Here is a 14,727-nt window from a genome sequence, read left to right on the forward strand (position 1 = left end):
CGCAATAGTGCATGATAACCTTAATTAGAGCTGCGAAGAATATTATTCCCGCCCCTCCAGCGTCCCCTCTAGCATTTTTCGATTTTGTAAGGTTCTAACAATTCAATTAGCCCGTAGTCTTTCCAAAGGGCTACAAAGCAAATGACAAATGACCCTAGCTAGAACCTTAGAACCCAGATCACTGTATCCGGTGTCCAACGCTCGAACCATTAGTTGACACCGTCCCTTCCATCTACAAATGACGTTGGTAGAAGAGCTAGAGATAAGTAATAAACCTCAATAAAAACAGTTGTAAATAAACCTATCTTGAGTGGCGTGGTTAGATAAATAAAGTGCTCTTTACTAACAGGATTGAGTTTTGAAATACATTGAACTTTTCTGATCACCTGACAGCTTGGCAAAACGTTGATAAATATTATAAAACTTTGTGTAGCTAGTCAGTGAAAGAAAAGACACTGCTCTGCTTAAGGGATAAATAATTGATGAACAAATGGCTTTTCTATAAAATATGCATTACCCTGAGCCAATCAAGACTCTTTCCAAATTAGAATTGCATTGAAAACGATAATAAGTCGAATTAGTGTTTAGTTTAAGTTGTTTAAAAATGCGCCTTGGTAATGCTATCTTCTAATACTACTCCTCTATAGACAGCGTTTGATATATGAACGCCTTTTTGTCCTTCCAGAAACAGACAAACCACTCCCCCACTCCCCAAACCATTTGTTATCCCATCAGCTAAATGGTTCGCGCAAGAGGCGTGAAAAACAACAAAATATGCCACATGCTGAGTTAATTAAAGGATTCAAGTTTCTATTTCGGAAGAACTTGAGATTGTCTGAGGAACCTTAAAGTCTTCAGGTAAGTGGTAACTTGATTTCTTTTAAAACGGTCCTCAGTGCCACCAAAGTAAAGGGAAAAATGTTCCTATTGAAACAGGAGGGGTAACCAGATAAGTTGTATAGTTGAAATAACGAGAAGTATCACAAGCTAGTGAATAGTGAAGGAAATAATTAGGCGAGTCAGTACTAAGTCATAGGGCAATTGATATTTCCAGTGTATGTTGTATATCTTTCAAATGAAATATCAGTTAATAGCTCGAAATGCTTCTAGCGACCACCCACTGAAAAGGTAGAAGTTTGTCAACTACGAGAGCCAGCTTTACTGACATGCCAAAGAGATTATAAATACAGTGTTTCATACAACATTACGGGCTCCCCATAACCAACATATTAAAATCTGTGTAACCTACAGTAATTGGGAGTAGTGCACAGTTTTAATGCAGTGCTGACTGATTGTAATCAGTCTCTCGCGGATGGTCGCTTATGATGGCTTAACTGAACAAAGCCCAGTTTAATGGTCGTGGTCATCTCCGGGAGCGATCGGAGCTTTTTATTATAAAGTCTACTGAGAATACAGTTTTGTGGCGGTGCATGTCGTTACTGCTGAGCTGGTCGCTTATGACAGTGGTCGCAAGAAGAGCCTCTTACAAGAGCAAGAAAGGGCCCATTTCTTCACTTCACCCATGGATCTGCCACTCGTCAGAGGTGATGGGTAAAACCTGAGGAGGATATGCTCCTGGTCACTGTCATCGTTCACATAGTTTCATAACTTTCGTAGCTTCATTCACCGTTACATTTCATTTAATGATAGTTCTGAGACCTTCATCAAGCTATTTTTGCCATTGGGTAATTTACTTCAAACTTATCACCTGATGGATTGTCGATGTATCGGTATTATAGTCTCAGCCGTCAGTAACTAAGTGCATAGAAGTCAGCAATTCAAACTGATGTTGTTATTTTCTAACCTGTTTGTTCTTGCTCTACTCAGGATCATCCCAACTCTGCTAAGGGCAATAGTAGCTACATGGTAAAAATGACCGCTCAGTATATAGGATTGGCTCTCCTGTTCTTGATCCATTTGTTACCATGGAGCACAGGTGAGTAAACTCCTTAAGCCCAACGTGAAGGTGACTTGGTGAATTAACTGCCGTAATGAATTTAGAAAGTTAGTGTGTCGATGAATGTCGATCGGTCGGTCGATGTCCATCGTCTGAGTCCACTCATTTTGCTCTGTTTTCTGTGTTTTCTCTAAAGAAGGGCTATCGCCTAAATTCGCGCGGTGATTAATTTACCTATTGCTTGAGAGGATTCTTATAACAGGACGAAGTAACCGTAAAAATTTAATTTGTTAGGCTTACAAAGATAAATAAACTTAACATAAAATATTTTTTTCTGTTATTTTTTTTTCTATATCATCAGGACTGTCACGGAAGAGAAGCAATTTTTGGACCGATATAGGTGCTGCATCTTCACCTGGTGATGCCAAGCTTGGGTTTGTTGTAACTCCACTGCCCTGGCCACATAGCACCTGGTGGAACAACAAGCCTAGTGGTGCTGCAAACTCAACGAAGAATACTTCAACTACCTCTCGACCTAAAGAAAACGCCACCACGACAATGGCTCCACCGATGAAATTAAATCAATGTATGAGAAATTTGTAATTCTATAATAACATTTACATTGATTAAAAACATGAAACAAACAGCGGTTATAAACATTATGAAAAATCGCATTTTACTAACTTGACGTTTCGCATGCTAAGCAACATACATTTTCAAAAGTATGACCGTTACAAAATTTAACAACTATTTATATATTGTTATGAAAAGGTTCTGGACTGCGGCAGTTTCATAACAATATATAAATAGTCGTCAAAATTTGGTTACGGTCATACTTTTGAAAATGTATTTTGCTTAGCATACGAAACGTCAAGTTAGTAAAATGCGATTTTTCATAATGTTTATTACCGCTGTTTGTTTCATGTTTTTAATCAAGTTACGATGGCCTAAAACCAAGAGTCTTTATGAAACATTTACATTGCTTGTTTGCTTTTGCTTGCAAGCTTTTTTGATTCTAGAGTAAACGTTTTGTTTTCTTTTCAGCAACTTCATGGTCAGTTGTCTCAGTTGGTTGCTATCGAGACTCTTACGTAAAGCCCCGACCACTTCCCGAGCTAATAGCCGACTTCCGAGGCAGTATTGATCGTAAACATGTCAATAGAACTGTCATGGCATGCGCCGAAAAAGCGCGGGAAAAGGGGTTTAAATTCTTTGGGATCCAGTTTCACACGGAGTGTTGGAGTGGTACTGGTTCAGAGAAAACCTATGGACGGGATGGTACATCAAAGGACTGTAAAAATGGCGTTGGGAAGTCTGGAGCAAATTTTGTGTACAGGTTTAGCGACTACGGTGAGTTTAGGATGTTTACGTTATTTATTTCACTGAAAGATTTCTAGGATCAGGTTAAGCGACTTAAGCCAGGGCCCGTGATATTCTGATTAACCCCTGTTATATCCTGTAATTTTTTGCTCAGGGTGTAAGTTTAGGATATTACCTGGAATATTTCTATCTTTCTAGAAATGCCCCCTTGTGCGCCATGTGCCCATCCCCGCCGCCTGTGTTTTCCCGCCATTTCTCATGTGACGTTGGAGTCTGGTGAGAGCATCAGTATGGAGCAGTTGGACATTGGAGACCGAGTGCGGACACTGGGAACAAACGGGGAAACAATATACAGCGAAGTGATCGCTTTTTTGCACAAAGAAATCGAGACTACGGCGCATTTTTACAATCTGAAGACCAACAGCGGAAACGCTGTTAGATTGTCTTCGCAACACTTGATTTTCAGGAAGAAAAGTACTACATCGCCAATTTCTGCCGTGTTTGCCTCAGAAGTCAATATTGGTGACTTGCTTTATACGTCCAATGGAAACGTCTCTTGCTTTAAAGCGGTAACTAAAATCACTATGACAACAGAGACAGGCGTGTATGCTCCCTTAACAAGGCAGGGTACGCTACTTGTAGATGGTGTACTGGTGTCGTGTTATGCGCACTGGCCATCTCACGATACAGCGCATCTGGTTATGGCGCCTCTCAGAGCCGCGTACACGCTCTATGAAGCCTGGAAACGACTGACTGGTACCCAGTGGCACACCCATCAGCAAACTGACGGAATTCAGTGGTATGCTGGAACTCTTATGCCACTCACTTTCATCTTCCTGCCGCAGTAGAATTAAATATTGGCGAAATGATAAAAAACGATGCCATATGCTGCAAAAATGGAAAATGTGTAAAAAGCTTGCATTATTCTTACTGCAGGTTACGGACAGTACACGTTTATGGAAGAACTGCCGGAATGCAGCCTTTCAGTAAGGAATCCTATTAAGTGCGTAAATTAGTTTTCATTGCTTGCGGTCTTGGTTTGATGGATCGTTGTTGACTTCGGAGTACACAATTAGCCAAGAATCACAAATTTTTCGGGTACAATAGATCACTGCAGTATTTCTCGCGTGCAGTTTGTGAGAACGATGCCAGTGTGTAAAATACAACTAAGGCGTACACGAGTATTTAATTGACTTTTTTATTTACTCGTTGCTCAAAAATTGTCTAACAACTAGTACACTTGAAATAGATAGGCATTAGCATCTAATGCAATACTTGTATTAAAAAAAAGTCGGCTTGCGAACTTCAAGATCCTCTGTTCTCAAGATCTTTGACTTTGTAGATTCTAACAAGCCAGTGCTCGGTGGTGTAAGCTTCCTCTAACACGTCCAGCTCGAATTCCTACCAAGGAAAAAAAACATCAACTTGTCAGTTACTTGTCAGTTACTTGTCAGTTACTTGTAAAACTTGCCACAAATCTCAATAGTGATTCTTGATTCTGATTTCCCGAACCTCCCGATATTTGGAACCAAAACTGCTTTCCCTCCCCTCTGTCGAACACTGCAAGTATCCCCCCGGTTTCAGCTCCCCCGATTTCTCAAACAAATTTTCAACTGCAGGTTTTAACTGTAGTCGACCACACACTAAACTGTGAGCAGTCTCTTTCCTTTCCTTGGATGCGAGGGTCAATGCGAGCGATCTCCTCGTTTCTACCCTTCCTTTGTATATTTTCGACTTTTTCAGTCGCGAGTAGCATTTCAGCAACAAAAGCCGACTGCTCGCAGTCTAACCACGCACTGTTTGGGTACGTGAAAGTGTGTATAATTGTACCCAGAACTAGAATTGGAGAGAAATCACTGCTTGAAATTGCTTTTTCAGTTCAAGAAGAGGAAATGGCGACTGAAATGTTATAACCTTTTAACAAGTAAGAGGACTAAAGAACTGGAATAGTAGAAATACCTTGTTTCCAATTTCCGCATTACGCACACGATCGTAACCAGTAGGTTTTCCTAAAGACAAATAAAACAAAACAATATCATTTAAATTACAACAGTGCAGGTTGCATTGAGGAAAGCAGACCTGGGGAAGTCGCGAGTCGCAGCGATTTGACGTTAGGTGTCATGAGAAACAGTAAGGAGTCATGTGCCTTAGGAACACTGTGGTAGGGAGGAAGTCGAACAAAAATCAAGCTTACCCTGCTCAGTGTAAACGGAGCCAAAACGATAGTAGCACATCTTATACATCAAGCAGTTGAGCAGGATCTGGGAACCACCTCTGTCGATCCTGAACTCTCCAGTTGGTGTGTAGTAATCATGCTCCTTGATATGCTGACCCTTCTCTGTGCTGCCGCCAATACGAACCATCCACAGAAACTTGTTGATATCTAAAACACAGACAAAGAAAGCACTTAGTGAGAACGAAGGATGTGATTATGTAAATCAAAAGCAAGGACATGTTAACATCTAAAAATAACGGCTTAGTTTTGTTAAAAACGTCTTTTCTAGTGCATTGAAGCTCGGCTATAAAACGGATGTTGTCATGAGTTACGCATGCACAAGGCATTGGTCTCAAATTGAAAAAGTCGGGCAGACTTCTATTTTGCCTTTGTTTCTTGGTAATAGATTAAATATCTTTGAGCAATGATGCTTAATTAGCGCCGTTTGTCCAAACACTGGAACGAAATCCCCGACATAGTGCTCCTACAATTTATCACTGTTATAAAAATTCAGATTGCGTTCCTCCACAGCCTGACACGCCGATATCAAAGACTTTTGGGCAACCTAGTAACTGGCGGTAAGAAAAGAACTTAAGAAGACATTGCTTTATTTTTCCATGGAGTTATCTTACCGTCTGAGGCGTAACCAGTTAAGCCACCAAATATCACCAACACGTAATTGACATCCAGTTCACGCATGATCTCATACGCTTTATCTTCACTGGACGCCATGGCCTGAAATGTTCAAACAGCAGAACTTTAAAAAATGGAACATAATCGAGCCACTTTGAAACAAAATCTCTTCTCCAAAAATTATAACATTGTTGTCCTACTCGGCAAATATAGGGGAAGAAAAGCAGTCATGAAAAAACCCTTTCCTGATCAAAAGAAAAAAATGTTCTGTTTTAATGGCGTGTCTGATATTGCTGCAGTCTTTTGAATTTTTCCTTTTTTTCCAGAGTGCCTAGGGGCTTGTCTTCTTCACAGCCATTATCACAACTATTAAATGTTGTTAGCAAAATGGAAGTGTTGCCTTCAGCCAAGAGTCCAAATGAACAAGACAAAAGGACTGTATTAAACGCTTGGACTGAAGGCTTTTATGTCGTCCACAAGCGAGACCTACAAACCATGCGATACAGGATTATAGGTACTAGATATGGACCAGTTATCTTGAATGACGTGTTCTTACATGTATAAGTAGTTTATTATAAGTAAAATAACCACGATATCATACCTGTCCGACCCTGGAGATGTGAGTGTTGTTCCATGTGTTGTTGTCCACTAATATTGTTCGATTGGCCATAGCTGTGATTTGATAGCCGTAATCCCACCATGACATGACTTTCGAGTCCTAGCAATAACAATAACAACAAACATTTTTTTATACATAACAATGAGCTAAGTTCGTTCTAAGCCAAAAGCCTACGGTTGTTTATGTACCAATAATAATAACACCCTAAACTTTAAACAAGGATGAATGAATCTTACCTCGGGAGTGTTTTGTCGCAGCCAGTAGTAAGCCTCACGGAAATCATCAAAGATGACTCGGGAGCCGTCATGTTGCTTGGCTGATAGGACGATTGACGGTGAGGAATATGCTTCAGAAGTGACCCAGGTACAATGAAATGTGTAGGTGATCAACAACAAGGACATGAGGCCAACCATTGCTGTGGCAACTTCGTTTTTGATTGGATAAGATGGGTCACTTTTCTTTGTCGTCTTGCGGTCACGACGGGAAACATCCAAGTTCTAAAAAAATAAGTCATATTAAAGTATCATTGAAAGTTGTTCTACATTTAAAAAGTTGTGTGTCCCACTCTACTCTGCACTAAGGTGGCTCTGCTCAATTAGAAATTTTAAAGTATGTACACACATGCAAACTCAAAAAAAATTCAAACAATCACCAGAAAATATAAGAAAAATTGAAATGGGAAAAAGGTTTTTTCACAAGCTTAACAAACCTTCATGTAAGTTGTAAGGATGGTAGAGACACTTATTCCAGATAGAATACAAGCCACTGGAGCCAGCACCAACATCAGACGAACCATCACCCCCTGAAAAACAACAATAGTCATGAGTAATCACATCATGCCAGTGTGGAGCTAAAATGAAAGTACTAGGAAGCTATTGCTGAAAACTGAAATTGATTGCAAATAACAGAATGATTTACATCCCAATTTTTATCACATATTAAAACTCTAGTATGGGTTCGAGTCTCATTAAGTCTGGAATTCCCTTCAACTGATTTAGTTGGTCCACAACTGCAAAGATTACGACTCAATGATAAATTTTTTGGCCTTGACACATTGTGTAGACTACACATACTACAGATTCTACTATCCATGTAAGCTATCAAATCTGTGTTCACTTACAGCAAAATAGATGCTTGTGACTCCATACATGATGATAAAGATGTTAGCATCAGTGAGCTTAGAGAAGCAGTAATAAAGGCCTACAGGGAACATGAACACCATGAGCTGCAAGTCAAAGTAGAATGAAGACCAAGTCGTCGGTTGATGTTCAGAAACGGAGGCAATGATGGGAATGTTGTTCTTAGCATAAGACGGATCCAACAGAGAGTAGAAACGGCCAGTCCAGGGAGAGATTTTGCCAGTGAAGGTCAGGACACCACCAACAGTTGAGACGCCAACTGCGGCAACCAGCACAACACTCTTGAACAGCAGCTGGAAGTGTTCTTTGGGCATGCGTGCTCGGACATAGTCAACAAAGGCATGGATCTGGCACAGACCAAACACGCCAAAGGCCTGCAGAGAATGTGGATTTGTTAGTCACTGTGATGTGATTAAAATACAAACATACAACAGCAAGGTAACAAACAAGCAGTTTATACTTACAGCCATGTGTTCACTGGACTGCACTGGCTGGAATCCCACAAACGAGATCTGCATTGACAAGATTGTTCCCAAGCAATACACCTACAAGGAAGAAGAAAAGAAATCTGTTTAATCTATGTATTCATTATCAGAAAAAGTGTATGTGGAAAGTAGTCCACCTAACCACAGGGGACACAACATTTTTAATGATAAACATTTAAACTAGCGCACACAATTCAACATGTTAGTGTTAGGGTTAGAAGGGGGGGGGGGGGGCACCATACTTGTTTAGGAGCAGGAAGACCTTGTATATACCACATAATTCCTTAATAAATCCTTTGTGAGCACTGGCAAAGTACATGTTTCTGGTAATAATTTGTTTTTCAAACATAGAAATTCATCTGTTTTCATTGCATAGAAAGAATTCCATCACTTCAATAAAAAATAAAAGAAAAAAACTGATATTTTTCTCCAGATATGACCATTTTGTTTACATGTGCATGCTAATTACAAGTAAAAGTTTGTGCAGTAAGGATGCAAGAGTTATGTTCTTGTTATATCCTCAGAACAACCTTGCATTAGTATTACATGAACTTTTGCAAACCTCAAGTGTTCCTGATACAAATATGACACCAACATGATTGAAGCAAGTACTTACTGAGCAGTATGCAACATAGATTCTGTGTGAAAACCTGCCAGTTATCATCAAAGCCAAAACATGGAGAGGAATCAAGTTGATAAGAAACACATAGCCACCCCAAGATGAAACCTGCAAAACAGGAAAATATATAATTATGTTCCTAAATAATACTATAACATAGCTGGCAGAGCCATGCAATTAAATCCTGTATACCGTATTTACTCGAATGAGCGCCGTGGCGCTTATTAAATTTTTCGCGCCTCAAGTGCGGTGCTTATTCGAGGGCGGCGCTTATTTGAGGGCGGCCTTATTTAAAATTTGGACGTCACAAAAAATCTTATCTTTTACAGTAATTGTAAAGAGCGTCTTTTGATTGTCAGTATTTGTCTCTTGCTGAGACAAAAGTGGCGCTAGCTGCCCTGGCAAAGTTTGCAGCGTTCACAACGTTTACAGAACTATGTATTGTAAGAATGTTAAATAGAAAAACTAATGGGCGAATGGTAAAACAATCACTTTGAACTGCAGAATATTGCTATTAATGAAAAGAAATGTTCAAGTTTGCGCTTATAAACTTTTTTGTCCCAAAAGCGGCGCTTATTCGAGGGCGGCGGTTATTCGGGGGCGGCGCTTATTCAAGTAAATACGGTAAGTACGCGTGCGCCATAGTGCATGTTGATAGCATGAGCAAAATGCTTCACACAACAAGTGGTTCATGGTTTTAGCCGTGCACTATCGAGTTAAGGTGCACTTGGTAAGATTGGGGAGCACTCAAGAAGCTAGAGTTGCTCTTGGCTTTTGTCTTGGGCACTTCTTACATGTATGCTTCTCTTGTGTTCTCCGAACTTTCCGCATGCCACAAAACTCAACTCGGAAAGCGCTCGCTTAAGCATGAACCAATTGTTAATTACAGCTAAAGCAAGTCTGCCATATTCATGTAGATATTAAAGGATATAGTAGACTTACCATGTAGAAGTAGGCGAGGGCACACAAGGTTGACCAGAATAATGAGCCAGTTTTCACAGACTTGATCCACAAGGCATAAGTAAGCAACATGCAGAAGATGGCGATACCTTCATTGTCATATGACCCAGCAACAGAACGGGAGATGTAACCTGACCAGTTAACAGTTCAATCATTACAAAACTATTCATCTGTGTATCACTTATTAATATTTCAATGATAGTAGAAAAAATGTTAAATCTTGCAATTTTATTACGTAACTACATGTATCTTACCAGGAACAATGGAAATCATGGCCGCTGCGACTAATCCTGCACTGGCATCCTAAGAAAGAAAACAGAAAAATAAACATGTTAGCCTAAAGTGGTTGTCAGCATGATGTCTTTTGTCATGTGCTCACTCTTTCATCCAAAAAACAACAGCCAAGATTTAAAAGGAAAAATTCCATTCCAAAACCATATATGCAAGGAACTTCCTCTGGCACTAATCCTCTTCACCTCTAGCGAGGTACCTTTAGGCATACTACCAGTAGCTTGACAATCTTGGTCTTTTGCCACTGCCTTCCTCCCTTGGGTCTATATTTACCTATACTAGTAGTTATGGAGTCCTCAGATCCTACTCAGCAGATAAAGGCAGTATGTCTTCCTATCTGATAACTTTAGTTTAAATCAATCAGTACACTACATTGTCATTGTAGATCCACTCACCTTGAGTTCTTTTGTCAAGTGATAAGTGACTAGCGTCGTTAATGAAGAGAACAATGGAGCCAGGAAAACACAGACATTTCTGATGTCAATAGTGAGGTGGAAAAAATTCATCACGTGATACAGGATAGCTGATGTTACCATAAGACCTGTAGAAATATAACGGTAAACATTGATTGGTTAGATGACTTACAACTTTAATTTTCAACAAAATTCTTAGCACAGTAACTAATAAATCTAGAAGAAGGGCTCAGGCCCTCCAATCCTCCAAGTTAATATTTTTCCTTAGTGGCCATTTGGCTACCAACTGCTCAAGTTTGGTCGTCAATGAAAAATTTTAGTTGCTTAAAGTGTCTATATAGCCTACAGGTTTTTTGTGGTTTTCGTATCTCTATAATGCATAAACAAGTATTCTAAAAGAAAATTTTGGATTCCGCCACTTTTTCGCTGCAAAATCGAGCTTTAAAGTTCCCGCTTCGGCCACGCCCAAAGAAGTTGACCGGGAGTCAAGACAAGAAAGAGTCTGGGTTCCAGACCGGCTGTGACGTCAAGTCAGGAACCGCGAAATCTTGCCGCCAGTTGAAGTCAGCATTTCTTCTGTTATCGCGAGGAGATACTGACGGTAGAAATATACCAGATAGATGCGTTGTTGCGGTATGCTCGAATACTCCAAACGCAAAAAGGGTATTGTGTTGCATTTTGGGGTGATGTGAAAACAGAAGCGAAGGCTAGAAGGAAAAAGTAGATGGACTTCGTCAAGTTAAAACCTACAAAGTGGAATCCGAGTGCTTCGTCCGCCGTCTGCGCTTGCCACTTCGCTTCCAGGGATTTTACAAGAAGACATTCCTTTGAAAATCTCAAATGCCAACGGTCGCTGATCTAAGATGATATTGGCGTTGTTTCTGTGCCAAGATTTCACCGGAATACTTTTGAAGAAGAAGAGTTGTCCAATCGAAGTCGTCATCGGGTATTCATTACTCATTATTCATTTGATTGAGTTTATCTTCTCGAGAGACAAGACATTCGTCTCGCTAGACGCCTAAAAAACTACCAGTAAACGTCTCCAACTTCTACGAGATTTTTATTACCTATTGTCAACCATACATGTAGAAATAATAAGCGAGCAAGCGAGGCCAAGCAAAGATAACATGTAGCTGAAGCGACGTTTGATTTGTCGACCAGGCAAGGTGAAGCAAATTATTTCTCCCTCGAATATCGCTTGTATTTCTATTTCTATTACTTGTAAGTCTTGTTCAAAAAGTCTTATTAAAATGTGATCTTTATAAACGAAGTCTCTGCGTTCGTACGTAGCTTTTCAGGGTTTCAACTCCCATACATGTAAAGTTATAATTTTATCGATCGGTCTCCGCAAGCGCTATTGTTTGTTTAAAGTGCGTACAATGAAAAGTAAGCATTGTTACAACAAAAAAAAAAAGGTTTTTCTAAGTTATAAAAGTAAAAAATCGATAGGTTGACTTTGTTTGTTAATCGTTTTTGAGACAATCAGTCGCACGTATCATAGGCGTGTGTTGTCGGCATTTCCAAACGCGTGAAAAGTCGCTCGTATTTTGATTAGGCTGTAACAAGAAGGACTAAAGTAGCTCGTATTTTTATTAATCTGTTATAAGAAGGACTAATAAAAGTTATAAACATGTTTATTAACATTAATCTTTGAGTCGAGTTCCGCTTGTTCACGTGCGTATCAACTTAGGGCACATTTATTTGCAACATACGCGAATAGCCGTCGCATTTGCCCGTTGGATTTTTTTATTGTTTTCAAGCTAAAAAGCAATAGAAAATTCAACAGGCAAATGCGACGACTATAATTCTTTGTCGTATACAAAGGTCGCCTAAAGAAACAGCCCACGCGCCAAATTGAAGTCTACCGACGCGACAAGTTTCGATTCAAAACAAACAAAAGCTTGCAAGAATACAACATTCAAATTCAATGTGCTGTGTGAGTGTCAAGGACAATTTTTCGGGAATAATAGTGCTTACCGTCTACTCGTAATATTGTTTTCATTTTCGTTTCACATCTGTAATGAAAATTAAAAGTTTTACAGACTGAGAATGTAGATCGATTTCCGTCCATCGTTGTAAGTTTTGCGACACGTCAAGTTTCCATTCAAAGCTTTCTGGAATAAATTTGCGTTGAAAATGCAAATTAAACGCGCGGAGTGAGTGTTAGGAAAAAGTATCTATATACCGGTATGTGTCCAATTCAACGACTCTGTTTAGCCAGTTTTGTAATTCTCGTTCCCTCTCTTCAATAATTTGCCTCTCTCGATTATATTCTTCTATCCATGCATTGTCCGCCAGAGGTTCTTGAGAGTAAGCGCCTTCTTCTTTGTCACTCTTATCTTCTACTGCAGTGCAAGCGATCGATTCGAGTTCCCCGGACTCGATCTCTTCGTTCGAATCAGATGAACTACTAGTCTCGTCTTCTTCAGATAATAAATCGCTGTCAGGCGAGTATTTCATCCAAACTTGAAGAATTCTTGGGAAAAACAAACCTTATGTAGTGGCTGTCAAGCAAATAAACAAATGCAAACGCTTCGAGTGGTTCCTGACATGACGTCACTCATCACCAATCCTCGATTACACGGTCAACTTCTTTGGGCGTGGCTGAAGCGGGAACTTTAAAGCTCGATTTTGCACCGAAAAAGTGGCGGAATCCAAAAAAATCTTTTTGAATACCTGTTAATGCATTATAGAGATACGAAAACCACAAAAAACCTGTAGGCTATATAGACACTTTAATTAAGCTCACGCTTCCAATCCTTCTTCTCAATTTTAGTCGCCAGGCTGGCGACTTTGGTTCCAATTTCGTCGCCAGCTCCAAACTTTTACTCGCCATGGCGACTTAAATGGTCTTAACTTGGAGCGTTCCCCTCCTTTATTGAGTAACAAATGCAAACTACATATATCGAGACTTTATAAAAAGTAAACAAAGTTTCATATTTTCTGTTGTTTTTACCTGGGTAGATTGTGCCACCAATAATTCGTCCTAATGGATACCATGCTCTGTCATCAAACCAGTTATGGAATTTATAAAATCCTTCCTCAGCTAAAAATCTTGTAGTTCTATAATTGAAGTAACTGAGAAAAACAGAATGATTATTACTCAGGTGAGTTTGTTATTAATTTCTAACTTCTTTACTGTTACAGGTTAACAAGTCAGGTATGTTACGAGAATAAAATAGTCAATCATCTTAGGAAAGACACTGTGATTCAAAAGCTACAATATATGATAAACACTTCACTAAGGAGAATATTTTGTCTGGCCTTAAACAATGAAATGAAAAAAAGCAGATTTGAAGCAATAGTCTGAAGAATTTCATTGTGCCAAAGGAACTGTATAAATTACAAAGTATTTATACAGCTGGTTTAACAATTTTCTATCACATTCAGCTACTACTCTTAAACCAAATTTTGTTGAAAGCGTTCTAGAAGAAATCTGATATCACTGATTTTCAAAACAGTGCACCTGAACTAAAATTAATAATTGCACACTGGTTTCTGGCCCTACTTTAAAGTAAAATTTTACTTAAACAATTTTAACTCAATTAACAATGATCAAAGTCAAAAGAACCTGCTCCTGTAGTTCTACATAAGAAACTGCACGTCTTTACAAATTTTTTTAATTCTTGAATATATAGGTCAAAAGTATTGAGGTTCTTTTTCTCTAAACAACCAACTTCTTGAGAACATAACTCCCACAGATTTCTGGAAGCAGACAAAACAATGGAAACACAGAATTCTTTGTGCTGTGTATCAGTTTTATATTTAAAAGATAATATAAAACTTACGGATCAAATTCGTGAATAACACTTTCAAACCGCAAGACAGAGAACAACCTAGTGGAGAAAGCTGTAAAGAAAGATCAGCAACAAAATTATTAGACTTCATTTTCTTCATCTCTTCCTTATGTCTCCTCTGGAAATCAAGTAAAATAAACGGATGATTTTGTATGAAACCCAGATATGTTTTGAATAACCAATACTGCACTGGCGATAAATAAAGAAAGATGGTAATACTGTATTGTAAAACAAAATAAGTGATTTTCAATTACAGGCTGTGGTTAGAGATCTTAAAATTGATGTTTTGATACAAACTTTTGTGGCTTTATTTGTAAGAGTGTGAATTTTTATGCTTTA

At 39.0% G+C, this 14,727-nt stretch overlaps 2 protein-coding genes across 3 annotated transcripts in view; one reads left to right on the forward strand and one right to left on the reverse strand.

Annotated features, from left to right (window-relative positions):
- LOC144665856 (dolichyl-diphosphooligosaccharide--protein glycosyltransferase subunit STT3A) overlaps nucleotides 1-14,727 on the reverse strand; it is a 42,369-nt gene that overhangs the window by 27,225 nt on the left and 417 nt on the right. The window contains exons 2-16 of one of the 2 annotated variants that reach the window (XM_078527133.1): nucleotides 14,380-14,440; nucleotides 13,548-13,669; nucleotides 10,574-10,719; nucleotides 10,142-10,190; nucleotides 9,870-10,018; nucleotides 8,925-9,035; nucleotides 8,288-8,368; nucleotides 7,805-8,197; nucleotides 7,394-7,486; nucleotides 6,921-7,181; nucleotides 6,667-6,783; nucleotides 6,065-6,167; nucleotides 5,412-5,600; nucleotides 5,177-5,226; nucleotides 4,402-4,618 (exon numbers count right to left, since the gene is read on the reverse strand). In XM_078527133.1, the coding sequence (XP_078383259.1) occupies nucleotides 4,523-4,618; nucleotides 5,177-5,226; nucleotides 5,412-5,600; nucleotides 6,065-6,167; nucleotides 6,667-6,783; nucleotides 6,921-7,181; nucleotides 7,394-7,486; nucleotides 7,805-8,197; nucleotides 8,288-8,368; nucleotides 8,925-9,035; nucleotides 9,870-10,018; nucleotides 10,142-10,190; nucleotides 10,574-10,719; nucleotides 13,548-13,669; nucleotides 14,380-14,440 (2,021 nt within the window). In that variant the 3' untranslated portion in view covers nucleotides 4,402-4,522. Of the gene's footprint in view, nucleotides 1-4,401; nucleotides 4,619-5,176; nucleotides 5,227-5,411; nucleotides 5,601-6,064; nucleotides 6,168-6,666; nucleotides 6,784-6,920; nucleotides 7,182-7,393; nucleotides 7,487-7,804; nucleotides 8,198-8,287; nucleotides 8,369-8,924; nucleotides 9,036-9,869; nucleotides 10,019-10,141; nucleotides 10,191-10,573; nucleotides 10,720-13,547; nucleotides 13,670-14,379; nucleotides 14,441-14,727 lie in introns of those variants that run through there. The other variant, XM_078527134.1, reaches the window with a different exon arrangement.
- LOC144665860 (uncharacterized) lies at nucleotides 904-4,526 on the forward strand. Its single transcript, XM_078527139.1, has 5 exons — nucleotides 904-941; nucleotides 1,828-1,936; nucleotides 2,259-2,483; nucleotides 2,942-3,247; nucleotides 3,416-4,526. Exons 2-5 carry the CDS (start codon nucleotides 1,864-1,866, stop codon nucleotides 4,063-4,065), a joined length of 1,254 nt encoding a protein of 417 aa, XP_078383265.1. The 5' UTR covers nucleotides 904-941; nucleotides 1,828-1,863; the 3' UTR covers nucleotides 4,066-4,526.

The sequence above is a fragment of the Oculina patagonica genome, chromosome 9, assembly GCF_052425735.1.
Source record: "Oculina patagonica isolate OP01 chromosome 9, crgOcupat, whole genome shotgun sequence".
Taxonomy (NCBI): Eukaryota; Metazoa; Cnidaria; class Anthozoa; order Scleractinia; family Oculinidae; genus Oculina; species Oculina patagonica.